The sequence below is a fragment of the Harpegnathos saltator genome, unplaced genomic scaffold (assembly GCF_003227715.2).
Source record: "Harpegnathos saltator strain DR-91 unplaced genomic scaffold, Hsal_v8.6 scaffold36, whole genome shotgun sequence".
NCBI classification, from domain to species: Eukaryota; Metazoa; Arthropoda; class Insecta; order Hymenoptera; family Formicidae; genus Harpegnathos; species Harpegnathos saltator.
This window is the reverse complement of record NW_020230161.1, coordinates 623335-639206: the sequence shown is the minus strand read 5'-3', so window position 1 is coordinate 639206 and position 15872 is coordinate 623335. Positions and strand designations below refer to the sequence as shown.

Genomic DNA, 15872 nt, shown 5'->3' with positions numbered 1-15872 from the left:
AAGGAGCATCGCGAGGAATTTCCAGTTTGCATCTACGTGAATTCCGTCGGAGCGTATTCGTTGTCTTTTAAATATTTCCGGTATCTTGTCGATTGCCGGCGAGCACAATTTCGCCGAATGACCGCAATAAGATCCAGATGTAATCGCGTTCAGTTCACGTGAGTTGGAAAATATAATATAAAAGACCGAGACAAATAGATCGTGCTATCTTGTCACCGAATATCATGTGGCGGGGGAGAAACAGCAGACAACAAGCATCGTACAAGAATCAGGATAATAGGAGTTGGAAGATACTGAGGTAATTAAAGTCCTTCCTAATTTTACAGTCGCTTTAACTCATTCTCTCGTTATAAAATGTAGATACGACTGACGCAACCGACGGTCGCTATAATTTTCGATTCCAGTTATTAACACGTTCTCTCATAAGTGTGATAGCCCGACGTTTTTCGTAAATCCTTTCGCTTTCTCATCTCTCCCGGCTGAAAGCATTTTTCTCGCCGTGCATTTATGCAAAATGCATCAAGAAAGAACTCGCACGCTTCTGTGAGTCAGCGATCCGTCACGTATTTCTCATAAGCGCTTCCCTCCGCTGCGCGCCGCATTTCACGAATAAAAGATGCAGTGCATTCCTACCGCAAGCATTCAAGTGGCTACTACATCCTTCGCCGCGTTAGCGGAGGTCGAGGACAAAGCTTGTGTGAGATTCGCGCGCACGCGCATATATGCGCTTATATAGAGAGTACAATTTCTTCACGGTTGTATGGAGACAAAAATTTCGCTTCAAGATTTCAATGTATCTCCATTTTAAATGCCCGACGCGAATGCACGTGCAACAACGAGACAATAAACGAAATGGAAAGTAGCGTGCGTGCGTGAGTGAGTGAGCAAGCGAGCGAGCGCTCGATGAAAATAAAGTACCTGAGCCGCGCGAGCGAGATCGGATTGTCGGGAAAAATCGGACAAAGTAGGAGGAGGAAGGCGGTAATTGGCCGCGATTGTTACGAGGAATGACGAAGGAGGAGCATTGTTTGCATTTTACGAGGAGGCGCGCGCGCGCGCGCGCGCGCAAACGATCGTAAGCGCACGGCCGTGCAGCTTCCTTGGCCGTGTAATTTAAGCCGCGCGTAAGCACGCGCATTTTCTTACGCGTGAAACCCACCTGCGTGACGATTACATCAGCCTGGCTCGAAGCGCCGCGGTTTTCCGACCGATAAACTTATCCCGCGACTCGTTGCGTACGACGAGCAAGAGAGAGCGATCGCGAATCGACCTTACGGCCGACTGTGGACTCGCGTGATTAAACGGCCCATTCCGCGCGTGTTTTTACCTTCTGCTGCAATAACGCACCGAAATTCCGGCGAGACACCTTTTACCTCGCGAATACTAATGGCGAAACCGAGTCTGCGGTATGCGGAGCGAGTGCATTATCAACAGCTACTGCGTTAAACCGGCAAATGCATTTTGTGTGTTTCGGCTGGATTGTACCGCCGTGCCCCGCGCCGAGATTTTGTCGGATCCATCGCTCTGATATTCTCCGCGATGGCTCCCGAAAAATAATCTAGAAAGCATCATCGAATCAAGGCGACGTTGTCGTCTCGATCCTTCGAACAGCCTGCATGTTCGAACGACGTTTTCTACGATGAAATCCTAATCTCGGCATAATCTCTCCAAGCTTTCTAAGAGTGATAGATTGCTCTCTGCGTCGAAATGGAAGCAACGTGCTGCGACAGCAACGGTATTTCGTAACATGTCAGCAATAGTTACTCTCGTTGCAGGATATGAAATAGAGTGTTTATAATAAGCAATTAACGGACTCTACCGTCTGAAATAAATAAAGCATCATCCGCGGCACTTATTATCGCGAGCGAGATACTCTCCGGTGTATATCGGCAGATATCAGAATCAGATCTCGTTAGTGAGAAGTACGCCAAGTATCCTCGCGGAATAGATAATCTTCAATTAGCGTCCATAGCCGCGCCGGTTAATCGGTATTCGGTAGCTATGCAGCTTGGCAGCGCGAATCGTCGGGTTTCTGTATAGGCGCATAATCACGATTTATTAATAGATAGATCGTGCCGTTCGTGCGAAGCATCTCCGAGCTCCGTCATAAACATGACTGGCCTCGCAGACAACGCGATAATTGCGGCACGTGAATGGGAACGTGTGACGGCGTCGGCGGTGGTGCCCATCACGTCGCGATAAATACACGACGTATATTCTAATTAATTCGGGCCGAACTGATGGGAACCACGCGCCACGCGGATAGTTTTCGGAGTTGCGGGACTAATTACTCTTACCTGAGATTAACCGGACCGATAAGACGCAGGTAGCACAGACGAGCGTGCGGACGAGAGTCGCTGTGGGCGCGCACTTGTTAATCACTGATCTTCAGGAGCCAGGAGAAAGGACTGACGTACCTACGAACAGGCGAGCAAAAAGTTGTTGTCACGCTGTTTCCAATCCGCGCGTAAAGCAGTTCCGGAAAAATGTCACACCTCTGCCGTAAACGACAGTGACGTAAGGTATTTACTGTTGTCTCGCTCCCGGCGAGAACGAAAATATCGGTCGGAAATGAGCCAGTTAACAGTCAAGAGAGACGCCATTGCTCTCGATCGCTAATCTAATATTCCGATAAGGAAGCTGAGAAAACATAACGTTCCGCGCGACGATAATAAATACGTGAGGTTATGATGGACTATTTTCCGTCCAACTGGAATCATCATGGATCGGGACGGCAAACAAAAATGGCCGCTCGATATTGGAAATCGCGAGAAAAGATCGCCGCGAGACTCTCACCTGCCGCCGGCGAGCTGTTGCGCCTCGACGACTCGTCGACGCGTCTATCAAGCAAAATTGGTAAATCGCGAGACGTGATTTCACAGCGGCGACGTCAGCTTGCGCAAACGTGACTCACATTTGACCGTTCGCGCCGTCGTCACGATTTATGTAACGCCCGCGAAACCGACGCGTTCGGCGAAACGCGCGCGCGCGCGCGCGCGCGAGTTTGCGGCTTCGAAAGCGTTATAAGTGAGTCGATGCGGCCGTAGGTCGCGTCAGGAAAAAAGAGCGTCTGTCACGGCTGATGGATAATCTATCCTGAGACTCACCCGATCGCTCGTCGATTCCGGCAGCTGGCCGCACCGCGCCTCGTACACGCAGCGAGTCGCGCGCGCTGCGCTCGCTCGAGGTCCGGCGTTATCCTTGGTACGTTGCACTCAAAAAATCCGTCCGTGCGGCACGCGAAGCCGCGAGCCGCACCGGCGCGCACTCACGTCGCACACGAGCGAATTTCCGAACGCTGCGAATTCGCGCCGGCCGATCGCGCTTCCGATGTCCCACGAAATTCCCGACGTTTCCGCGCCGTTCCCCGTTCCGCCCGTTCCGGCCGTTCGGCGGTGGCGGCGGCGGCGGCGGCGGCGGCGGGCTCGTGAAGATGCCGAAATGTCACAGAAATATTCGCGGAGTGTGACACGAGTAGCGCGAGTAGCCGCGAGCGCGCGCACGTTGCCAGGTTGATTCCGCTGTCACGACTCGGCCACCTCCACGGTGCATCGTAGGCAGGTGCCAGGTAAGGAACTAGGAATCCAGGTGCCCTTGCTGCCGGCGACGTCATTACGCGTTTGCTTTCGCAATTTTCGCGGCGCGCCGCTCCACTCCGCGCAGTCGCACGCCGTCTATACGGTGTCGAGCAAACAGCGCGCTGGGATTTCACATCATTGCTTGTCGCTGCCGAAGAGAAATTGAAGGTTTCAGACTTGCGATAGTGACTGAAGATAGCTCGCGGTAATTCAGCTTGTAATGGGACAAGCGAAAGCAACCGGACACATGAAACGAATGGGAAACTAATGTCGCTCGCATGTCGGGTGCAATTACGTGTATCGACCGTTTATCATTGGAGGATAAATAAATCATTTCGATTCCGTAATCCGATCTCATTATATAAATCGTAAATGTTTCCCGAGTAACGCTGTAACGATCATCAGACGCAATTTTCCTTTACGATATGCCGCGGTGTCGATTTCAAGATTCCAAGATTCGGACTCGTTGTCCGACGAATTTACTGGTCGACTCGTCAAGTACGATAGACTTAATCGAGTAACGGTTTCCCTGCTGGTTCTACTTGTAGGAGGGAACAGAAGGTCATAACACTCTCGCGTAGTGAGCGTCGTTTTAAGAAGCGCAGGCTTATTACGATAAAAAATAGATAGATATCTCGGATTATCATCGTTAAATCGACTATCAGTACATTCTCGTTTCAAGTTCCGATACTTTTTTCGATGAGTGTTTGGCCGAGTGTTTTCGAGGTTCGTGTCATGTTTACGCTTGTGTGTGACATTTTACAGTGAGTGCACCGGCAAACCTTTGGCATCAGTGGATTCCTCTTTTTCATCGAAAACATTGTGTCCAACGTCCAACGAGAGAAGACGACGAGTCATTCTGTCGTCCTTGGTTCCGGATAAACAAAGCTCGCGTACGTTGAGGGGCAGAAGAAAGTCCTCCATGTTGCTAAATCATCCTCCTCATTTAAAAATGTAGAGCAGGTGAAATAACATAAACTTCAGAGCGATAAAAATTCCACCAAAGATGTTGGTACTTTCTGATACGTGCTCCCGCCTAGCTTAGTTACATTATACAGATATAGTTACTTTCGGAACACATAATAATATAAGAATCTAGTCCGAAGATTGTCACAAAGAATGAAACAAACAACGGAGACTGCAAACAATTGATATCGCAGTATATGCCACTCAAATTGTTCAAATGACTCGTTTCCTTTTTATTCCGTTTTTATTCCGTTTTATTCCGAGTGCAGAAAGTGCACTCCAGTAGGTGCAACTGAAGAAAAACAAAGCATTACCGTTTTGCACTTATCACAGGCCTGCGTTCTTCTCAATGACACGGCAATGAAGAGGTATGTACACACGAGGTACAGGTTAGCCTCCGTACGAAAGAGCGTAGAAGAATAAAAGGAAAGTACAGAATACAGGAAAAGTGCGGGCAGAAGGAGCAGCGGTCAACGTTCCCAAGGCGCATCGGTGGAGGCGCTCGAGTCGGCCATCTCGCGAGGGACCCGACGTTGGTCGACGATCGTCGGACGTTGTCGAGCAACGCGCAGCGCAGCACAGCGCGCGACGCAACGCGACGGCGGACGCGGCCGCTAATTATCAATGGCGCGATGACGCGACGCCGTACAAATGGCGGGTAATGAAACAGCTGTTCACGCTGCCGCCGGCTCGACATCTAGCGGAGCGCGGGCGCGATCCGGCGCGCGTCGGCGACGACGTCGACGTAGAGTACGTCGCGGTGAGGAGGAACGCAGACCGCCGAGGAGGACCACCACCGCGACGGTGCTCGCGGGTGACCTGAGGAGGAACATGGCCGCTGGCTGCTGCGGCGCGAAGAAGCAGAGGCTGGGCGGTACGTCGAGCCTATCGCCTTGCGACGGCAGCGTTGTCGCGCGACACGGTGCTCCTCAACCGAGGAAGTGCACGATCGCCCAGCCGGACATGGGTTTCTTCTGCTTCGACGTGCTCTACTGCCAGCTACACCAGCTGGACCCGCCGAAGGCGCCCAACTTCAGCAACGAAGCGTTGTGAGTAGCCTTCGCGGTGTCTCCTACCTATACCTACACGTATGTAACATGCCATCTATCCGTCTCCATCTCTCCCCTCTGTCTTCGTCCCACTCGCGCAGCACGACCGCGCTCTGTCTCGCTCGCGCGTCGTGTCAGCTGTGTTGTCTTCGTTTATCACCGATAACGGGTCGTCTTTATCGCGGCGGCCGGACGCCGCGCTCGCTTTGTCGCCGAGTCCGCGATTAGAGATTACGATCGATCGTCTTGCGATTTCTGACGACGTCGGCCGACGTCGATTCCCCACGCAGCGTGGATGTACTGTGGGGAAATTGTGTATTTCACGCCGTGCGTCGGCCGGCTTCTTTTTCTTATCACGTCACTTACGTTTCCATGCTGCGCACGTCGCTCGGCATGCTCGCCGAGTCAGCTCAATCTTCGAGGACGGAGGCCGCCCCGCCGAGCCCGCGAGAAATAGCCACCTGCGTGATCGGGCGTTATTGACGCATTGTTTGATTGGGTCGCGCGCGCGCGCGCGCGTGTGTGGATTTGGTGTGCGCGCGTTATCGCGGGGCGCGCTTCGATTTCTCGTATTGTATTGCCAGCTGCTATATAGGCCACCGAGAGGCACTTTCGTTGTTACGACGTTGTATCTACGCGGGAGCGTCGTTAATGGCAATGGTGGCGATGCGTTGATCATCTTTGTAGACGTCCTTGCGTGCACACGTGCATTGCACGCACGCACGTTGGAACTTCGTCGGGAAGATTAACGCTGGGAACCGAGTTGTCATTCGATGCTATTTTCATCGTATTTATTATTTTTCCCGTATTTTCGCCGAATATCGAGCGTGTCGTACAACGCGATGGGCACGATTCGCTGGCTCGTCTGCTTCGCTCCTCTTCACTCCTCTCGTTCGCTGGTGTGTGTGTGTGTGTGTGTGTGTGTGTGTGTGTGTGTATGTGTGTACGTATATATGTGTATGTGTATGTGTGGTTGCAGTAGAAGAAAAGAAGAGTGTGTACCTATAAGCGCGAGATTTTTAATGCAGATGCATCTTTTCAGCCCTTTATTTGTGACGTGGACAATAGGAAAAGATATGAGGTTGCGAGGTTGTATTGGTACTTTTAACGCGATGCATTTACACGCTGGGCTACGAGAGTACGCTACAACTAGGTGAGACAATGTTTCTCACAAACTGAGAGAGGGAGAGAGAGAGAGAGTGAGAGATGTTACGTGGTGTCAGATTTCGATGATTGCTAATATATAACGAGTATAACTGTGATGTCCCACGCGTTGGGACAGAGCAGGCACACTATGACGTATATATTTTTATGTATGTTTTGAAGCGCATTCAAAGATTCCCGATTTAATCCGATAACACGGGACGAGCTGCCGCGCTTGCACGTGAGCGTGTCGATTTTACGGCATTTCGAGAACGGGGTTGACTATTTAGATTGGGAGGTGGGCGTTCACGGCATTCGTATAGAGTTCCACAATGAGAAGGGTAATAAGCGGACGGCCACTTACTTGCCCAGCGTAGCTATGGAGCAAGGTGCGTATCTGTAACGTAGGCTAGTAGGACAAGTAGTAGTGTGAGCAGATTCTCCTTGTAGCTCCAATGTCGAAAGCTAAAACGACAATGGGACAATAGCAATAACCCTCTTATAACCCGATGTTCAGGATGGGACCAGATACAAACGATAGATTCTCTGCTACACAAGGGCGGCTACAAGGGCCTAGTCACGCCCGACATTCGTCGTAGCCTGAAACTGACTCGTTATCAGAGCGAGGAGGTCACCGTGAGCTATCAGGACTATATGACGCATTGTCACAATCGAAGATGCTAGCAACTCGCCTGGGGTCCTGCCCAAGGGCCCCTGCCCCAGAGATCCGCCGAGACTCGCTATAACAACGTGCACGCAGTCAGTCCGTCTCACGTCTCGCCGCACGATAACGCTCGGTACAATCCCTTGGTGTCCAATCAGCAGAACACGCAGATCGTCACGCAGCCCGGTCGCTCGACATTCATACACCCGCTACCTTTGCCCCCGATCCCCCCGGTCATGGTGCCGATACGTAACAATCCGCCCGGCTGGTGGAATAATGCGGGTCCGTCCTATCCGTCTGCGCCGCTTCTTCATCCTCGACCGCATCGCTCCTCCTCGACGCAGGAAGTCGCGGAAGTACGCGGGGTACGTAAGCGAAAATGACACTGGCGGCGGTTTCTCCTCGCGCGATTCTCCACCGCTTCAAGCGGTGCTGCGCGTTTCTCGTGTCTCAGTGTACGCGGTTTCCCGTTTGATGATATATCACGCGCGCCGTCTTGAGGATAATAACGACGTTGTCGCGCGCGCGCGCGCGCGCGCATCACGACATTGTCTAATTGTTAAGTCGTCGCGTCGACAGAAAAAACGGTAACGACGCTCGCGTCGATTCCGCACACATGGCACTTTTATCACGCGTCTCGATTCGATACGCGGATCTCTAATGAAATTCGCGCGCCTCGGCAATTATATACATTTGCATGTTCGCACGTGCGTCTATGAGAGAGCGTCTTGATATTTTAAAATAAAAATAATTTCCAAAATTTCTCTAGTCCATGAAGATGGCAACACAGAAACTCCCACTTTGTAACGGATGCATTGGGTCGTCCGTTGTCAACGGCAATTAACGCTGCCACCATATATATATCACTAAGAATCCGTTCGTGATTCCGTGATATACGCGAGTGGCAACGAACGAACGCTTTCCACGGGTCAGTGATTCAGCCTAAAAATGCACTGCCTGCTTCGCGAGGTTTAATGTACAAACTGATGTATATTCCATTCTTTGTACGATAAGTATTACGTGTGTGTGAACATTCGTGTGTGAACGACGTACGTCAAACGAAGACGAAACCGAGACGAAATTTCGGTTTTTTGATAAACAATATTTTTGTTGATATATTTCTCTCTGATTGGGACATACATTCATCTGGATGTGTTTAGTGAGATAGCGTGAGATAGTATATCGTGGTGAAAGCGATTCTCGCCTTATCGAAACAATTACACTCATCACGTGTATCACGTGAGTAAGTCGAGTAAGCTTAACGAGATGACGTAAATTTTCTGTGGTTAATCGTTTTTAGTTAGCAATGTTTAGAGAAGAAACGAGAACTACAGCAAAAAAGATAAACGATAGAACGTAAGTTAGACGTAAGACGTAAAAGAAGAGAAAAGAAGACGTAGAGAAAAATAAAAAAGAGAGAGAGAAAGTGTGGAAGATCTCATCGTGAATTTTTAAGTGTTGTATGATTTATAAAAATGTTACAATTCCGTGATAGCTACGTAGCACAGTCGCGATATATCTTGTATCGTACATCTATTGATGTATAATTACGCAACTTGCGCGCATTTTACACACACACACACACACACACACACACACACACACACACACACACACACACACACACACACACACAGTTTTACGACTAATGAACTGAATACTTGGCAAGATCGTGACACACAATTCAACGTCAATTCTGCTTCTTCTCTCGAACTGCCAGCTATTATCGATAGCGGGCGATAACACACTGCCAATTTATTCGTTGTTGTATCTTTTATACTAAGGACATTCGTTAAGAAATAAATGAAGAATTGTTATTGTATCTTATCTCTGTCACGTCGTGTTTCCGTGTCACATTGCGTTACTAATCGAGATATTCACCTAATGAATGATTGATTGGCGATTTCTCGAATTGTTCTCGCCTTTTGAGTCTCGATATTAACATTAATTCGACAAACTGCCACGCGTGCTTCGATTCAATGTCATTACGATATTCTATTATACGATACGAAGTAATAAAACGCGAAGCGCGCGTTTCGCGTTGCATACGAGCTCTCATTTTGGCTCGTACGGGGTCTCGTCTGTTTGTGCAACAAAAACTTACAATAATGCAGTTTCGCTGTTCAGCTGTATTACAGCGAGGGAGGAATATGATCCTAACGATCGTCATAAATGTAAATTTGAATTTTCGCAATTTACACAAGCGGCTAATATGCTCGCGCGTTGGATTTTGACAATGAAATAGGAGTGCGTTTGCACTCAAACGCAACTCTTTAATTAATCGTCACGTACCGTGCAAATTCGCTGGATTGCCGTGCATTTCGTGGCGAAAACTTTCGCCGTGACGTGTCTTGTAAAACTGCATAGAATAAGCGCTTCGTCCACAGATCCGGCCCACTTTAATCTCATCAGCTTCATTTCTCGATAACCAACGGCAATCGGCGTCCGTTCTCGGTTTCTCCCAACTCGAGACTAAACGTATTCGCCCGAGTTGACGTTGACGACGTAACGTAAGACGACAGGCTGATCTTCGCGTGCATTCAAACACGCCGGCGCGAAAAGCGGACTTACGAAGCCGCCGACGTTCGAGATCCACACTGACTTGTAACTTGCAGGCTGCTTTCACCGCGGTGGAGAAAAAACGGAATAAAGATTTATTATATTGTCACAAGAGTTATCGCAATCAATTTTCCCCGCGCTGTTCGTCCGCCCCTTATCTCAGTCGGAATTTTTGCAAAAATGAATGAGAGCTCTCTCGACGACTCGTGCGAGTAAACACGAGAACTCTTGTCTTACATGAACGCACAGGAAAGAGCGCGACAAAATACACCAGCTGATGCGGGAGAGAGAGAGAGAGAGAGAGAGAGAGAGAGAGAGAGAGAGAGAGAGAGAGAGAGAGAGATCTATTTATCTATATTTTCCAATTGCGCGCGACCGCTCCGCGAGATGGCGCGGCAATGTCACGCGCGCGTGAGTGCAACGCGACCGGCGTCGCGACGCGCAGACGAATCGCGTCGTCGTCGTCGTGCGTGCGTGTCGATGGTGCGGCGTGTCGAAGGGCATGCTTTTCGCGTACACGAAGGGAGTACGTGCTCCGCCGGCGATTACGTCGTTGACGCGGCGGAGCGCGCGTGCTTACGCGCCGTGACAGTCCGCCGCGCGTCGCGCGCGACGACGATCTTCGCGGCGGTCGCGGGCGTGCGGGCGTCGACATATTGCGCGCAGTCGAGAGTGCATTCGCGTCTGACGGAGAGGAGGTCGGCCGAGACGACGTTTTCCCCGGCTTTCTTTCTTCCCCGGGCGCGAGCGCTCGGCGAAATCGCGCGTCGTCACGTCGCTCTCTCGTGTCGACTTGGTTGTGCCGGCTCGTGATTCTCGCAACGTGCTCGCGACGTAGTAAAGTTCACCACCGCCGTCGCCGCCGCCGCTGTTCATCACCCTGTGATGGGGGTGCGTGGTAAAATACGAGCTCGCCGTGTCACACCGCAACCGCACGGTCCTTCGCGCACTTGCCGCGCGGTAAGTAACGCGCGACGAGCAGGCGGACGTGAGCGGTCGAGAATTGCGAACCGAGGCATTCGCTGTCGCTTTCACCTATCGCGTGGCGTGTTTAACCGTCGCCGTTGGACCTCGCGACTCGCTGCGTTAGATCGATGCGGGAAAGTGCGTACGCGCGATTATCTCGCCGCGTGTATGAATTGAATTGGCGACGACTGAAGCGTCGTGCGGCATTGTTGTGTGGCATAATACTCCGCTCTGCCAAGTGGAGGAGCTCACGTGCCTGATTCTTTCGCGGTGACCTAGCCGACACCCGTAATCTTCTGCGTCTGTCCGAAGGATATCGAGTTTGGTAAAAGTGCGCGTCCGTAAAACCTGCTGGGACATGTGTCGTGTTAGAATGAGTTTTGAAACTCGTCCAGGAGGACGATTTGCGAATGACGCGGCAACTCTTTGCCGATGTCAATTGTTTCTGAAAAAGTAGGAAGGAGATTCCTTCATTGTCGCGTTGTCTATCGCTCCGCGTGTTGTCGCTCGTTGAAGAACGAGACTCCTGCTCGCAGCCTGCTCGCTTTGCTATGCCTTAGCAAACGGTAGAAGTACGTCAAGAGACAAGTAGACACCCGACGTTATCGTTCGAGCCATTTTTGTTGTATGTATTGTTTCGTCCAGTCTCACGTCGAGAATCATACCATCTTGGATCGCGCACGCTCCTTCCTTCGACTGTGTGTGTCCTTCACGCAATTCGCACGCAATTCTGTTCTTCCCCCTTCCCTTCAGACGCCTCGATGCGTATTTATTTCATCTTGGGTGCAGAAAGTGCAACACAGTGCAACAAAACAGGACCGAGCTTTCGTCTCTTTGTATTATGAATGAACGAACGTTTGCGCGAAGCGGCGCGCGTGGGTCGATCGTATGGGAGCGTAAGCGGGGGACGGACGAATCTCGCGGCAGCGAAATGGCGGGCGATGAAACAGCTGTTTTGGCGTGCGCGGTGGCATCTGGCGGGGCGCGCGCGCGACACCGCACGCTACGACGAGGACGACGACGGCGGCGGCCGCGACGGGCGGACGAGAGTGAGACACACACCACGGGTCGTAGACCGTTCGTGTCCGCAGTCGGGTCGCGGGAGTCGACGGCAGTCGAGTGGGAAACATGGCTGCTGGCTGTTGCGGTACGAAGAAGCAAAAGTTGAACAACAACTCGACGGGCGCACCGTGTAATGGTACCACGGTGTTGTCAAACGGCACACGTATACGTAACACGCCGATCGTGCAGCCCGAGATGGGTTTCTACTGTTTCGATGTCCTCTACTGCCAACTGCACCAACTCGACCCACCAAAACCGCCCAACTTTAGCAACGAAGCATTGTGAGTAGTCACCACTGACGTCGTCCCGACGCGTTGCCACCGTCCCTGTCCCACTTCACGTCGCGAGGAGCGTCTCTCTGTCACGCTCGTGGCTTTCCCCGACCCGCCACTTCTTCCCTCCCTCCCTCCCTTCCTTCCCTCTCCCACCCCCGCTGTGAGCGCTTTTTTCCCCATTGCCGTCCTTTTTCTCCCGCCACCCACGCCAACGCGCTTCTTTGTCGGTGGGCTGATTCTCTTCTTTGTATCATCAACTGACTACGGGGACGCTCGTTGAGCGCGGCTCCTCGACGACGATGACAATGTGTCCTGCGAGCTATGCCGTCCTACCCCTCTCGGAACCTTCATCGGTTCTACCTCGCTCGTGCCACTCGACCTTGTCCTACCCCGAGGTTATGCGGCATGCGAGCGTTGTTGTATGTTGCGGATTGCTTTATCGAAATGTAAACGTCGCGTCTTTGTTGTTACGCGTATCCTATGTCTCATTTAACTTGGACAACAAACAAACAAATGAAAATCGTTTACCGCTCCTTCCGTATCTTCCCATCCCCCATTCTTCCTTTTTTTTCACTGCAATGATGATTATTGTTCATAGCAACAATGTGTATCGCAATGTTATTCGCTGGAAGATTATTGCGTTACTTATAGGAATAGCAATGTATTGTCTGTATATCGACTCAAGGTGGAAGCTAGTGAGCAGCATTCTGTATAACTTAGGCAAAATTATATTTTATCGCATACAAGTACAGTTTAATATGGCGAGCTCTTTTGTTACAGGATTAACTTGTAAATCCTCACCAAGTTTGATGTCGATGATTATTCTATCTGTATCTTTTTTTTCTATGTTTTCCAGCCCCCTGTTTGTAACATGGACAATTGGCAAGGACATGAGATTACGTGGTTGTATCGGTACATTCAATGCCATGCACTTACATGCAGGACTTAGGGAATATGCTACTACTAGGTAACGTGGACTTTTGGATGGATGATTCCGATGATGAAATTTTGAAGCGGGCTTCTTATATAAATTGAATGATTATATTTTACAGTGCTTTTAAGGATTCGCGGTTTAATCCTATAACAAGAGAAGAATTACCACGCTTACATGTAAGTGTGTCTATACTGCGGCATTTTGAGGATGGCGTAGATTACTTAGACTGGGAAATAGGAGTTCACGGTATTCGTATAGAGTTCCACAATGAGAAGGGCAACAAAAGAACTGCTACTTATTTACCTGATGTTGCGACCGAGCAAGGTTCGTAGATGTACACACACACGCGCGTTGCGCAAAGCGTATTGTGTTGATCAAGTAGATACATAGACGGTTCGTCAGACCAGCGTATTTCTCTATATACAGGTTGGGACCAGATACAGACGATAGACTCGTTACTACACAAGGGCGGCTATAAGGGCTTAGTCACACCAGACATTAGGCGCAGCTTGAAGCTGACGCGGTACCAGAGCGAGAAGGTTACTGTAAGCTATCAAGACTACATGACACATTGGCACAACCGGAGATGCTAGCAGCTGGCTTGGGGTCCTATTCAGGGGCCCCTACCTTGCCAAACGCCTGGCACGTTTTGTTACAAAAATACTGACACAGTTAATACCATTTATCCACAATACAGTACCACTCAATATAACTCTTTCATGGCCAATCAACAGCATACCTTAGTTATGGTCCAACCAAATCACCCCACTTTCATACATACGCTACCGATGCCACCGATTTCTTCAGTTATGTTACCCATGCAAAACTACCCACCATTCTGATAGAATTATATGTCGCATCCTTCATTTCGCTTCATCGTTATTCTTTACAAAGTTTTGTAACGTTGAAAAATGAATTTCTAGGATGCGGTAAGAGGCGATCTAATGTCATGTATGATCTATTTTACTGCTTTAATTGGTGCCTATTATATTTTGATTGTTCAGCATTTAGTCTTTCTATCTGTTCTTTTTGTCTTTCTCATTTTCCCTTGTGTCGCGCGATATATTCCTCTGTGAGGAAAATGCAAGTGAGTATGGTAGTAAATGTTCTTCCAAGGTGACACTTGCGATAAAAATAAATGATATTAGCGGCTAGAGACATTTCTATAAGGTAGATTCTTGTTCTCGTGTTGTACAATTTTATGATTGTTAAATTGGAATCGAAAATGGAAGAATGATCTATTTGCGTGCAACGATGGAACCAAGTTCAGTTCGCTAACGCTTTATAATTCGACTAGCCACCGATCGATGTATGAGATGTAAATACTACAATTAGCTTTGCCATCATGCTAGGATATTCGACGGGAACATTGGTATTTACAAAACGAGTGCCGTAAGGAACCTTCGAGAATTCGTGACGGTTCTGTGTTTGCATATTTATTTGCGCCGTCGAACGCAGATATAAATTACCGGCAGATTTTGCGAGCAAAGGAATATTCAAATTTCCTTATATACAGTCGAGGAGTAATTTTATTTATCGAAGCAAAGTCAACAAACTGACGCGCTATATCATTTGCAACGTACAAAACTTGTTTCCTTTCTAAGATGTAACGCATTAATTGTTCCATACTTAACACCTCACACGATATAACACTATAACGTCTGAACAAAATTTCTTTGCATTAATGGTATAAATTAAAGGTTTTTTTTTTTTCTTTTCATCATTAGGTTACTAGTAAATGTGGTCTCATACCATATGCAGTAACTTTTATTCATAAGCATGTTGATTTTTTCGTCTTTGTTTTTAATAGTATATACAGATTGTTGTATAACGAAATATAAATGGCATGAATATGTTGTATAAATTTTTAATGTTGCATATTTATACCATTCCTACAATGAAGTTTGAGGCGTTTGGAATTATAGTCCAAAGTTTTATTACAGCAAAGGATTCTTTACGTCTGTGCGCCAATAACACGATAAGTTGACGTTAGCGATTACGTTTTCTTATTTTTTTTAGTCGGTTTTTTTCGATAAAACGAAAACTTCCTTTCTAAAGATATCTGAAGTTAAAAGTTATTGTTGCATACATTTTTTTACTTGTCCGTACAAACCATTTCGACCGCTTCTGCATTAACAAACGACTATATTCGGCAATCTGTAGAATGGGACCTCTACTGTAAATAAACAATGGACTACATTACGATTAATAAAAGAAATATATATATATATATGTATATATATATGTATATATATATATATATTACGTATATATAGTTATAATATAGATGTAAGACACACATTAACAAAAAAATGACGATCTCATTGTGATGTTGATTGCTGTGCAAATCATGGTAATGTCACGACTCATGTACATTATAATGATGTCGGATAAAATTTTTTTCTTTCTCTCTCTCTCTCTCTCTCTCTCTCTCTCTCTCTCTCATTTTCTCTTTCCGAACACTTAAGAGTAGATAAAACACATTACCGAAAACAGCAAAACAATTGTGTGTACTGTATAGGTGTATGCGTTGAATTATATTGCTAAGGGTGGATAAAAAAAAACGTATCGCTGGAGGAGTAATACGAGAAGAGATCGGGGATACACTGTCTGTCGATGTACCTTAAAACGCGTGGTACGCTTAACAGCATTGTCACATAATCATAGAAGGTCAGG

General features: G+C 48.4%; 3 protein-coding genes across 7 annotated transcripts in view; 2 read left to right on the top strand and 1 right to left on the bottom strand.

Moving 5' to 3' along the window:
* The window catches only part of RhoGEF3 (Rho guanine nucleotide exchange factor 3), a 129056-nt gene extending 125750 nt beyond the window's left edge, over positions 1-3306 (bottom strand). For all 4 annotated transcript variants that reach the window (XM_025300364.1, XM_025300366.1, XM_025300365.1 and 1 more), the window contains exons 1-2: positions 3108-3306; positions 2298-2417 (exon numbers count right to left, since the gene is read on the bottom strand). The gene's annotated coding sequence lies outside the window, so the exon portion shown is untranslated. The remainder of the gene's footprint in view (positions 1-2297; positions 2418-3107) is intronic.
* A 1762-nt stretch (positions 3307-5068) lies between these two features.
* On the top strand, positions 5069-10071 carry LOC105190842 (uncharacterized protein CG5902-like). Of its 2 annotated transcripts, XR_850396.3 has the most exons (5): positions 5069-5593; positions 6636-6746; positions 6920-7125; positions 7254-7765; positions 8170-10071. XR_850396.3 is itself a non-coding variant. In XM_011153819.3 (4 exons), the coding sequence occupies exons 1-4, from the start codon at positions 5196-5198 to the stop codon at positions 7418-7420; spliced, it is 882 nt and encodes a 293-aa protein (XP_011152121.1). In that variant the 5' UTR covers positions 5069-5195; the 3' UTR covers positions 7421-10071. The 2 variants fall into 2 exon arrangements, 1 of the variants encoding a protein (XP_011152121.1); XM_011153819.3 differs by having other exon boundaries at positions 7254-10071.
* A 357-nt stretch (positions 10072-10428) lies between these two features.
* Positions 10429-14860, top strand: LOC105190843 (AMMECR1-like protein). Its single transcript, XM_011153820.3, has 4 exons — positions 10429-12268; positions 13119-13229; positions 13315-13520; positions 13623-14860. The coding sequence occupies exons 1-4, from the start codon at positions 12054-12056 to the stop codon at positions 13787-13789; spliced, it is 699 nt and encodes a 232-aa protein (XP_011152122.2). The 5' UTR covers positions 10429-12053; the 3' UTR covers positions 13790-14860.
* Positions 14861-15872: the final 1012 nt, after the last annotated feature.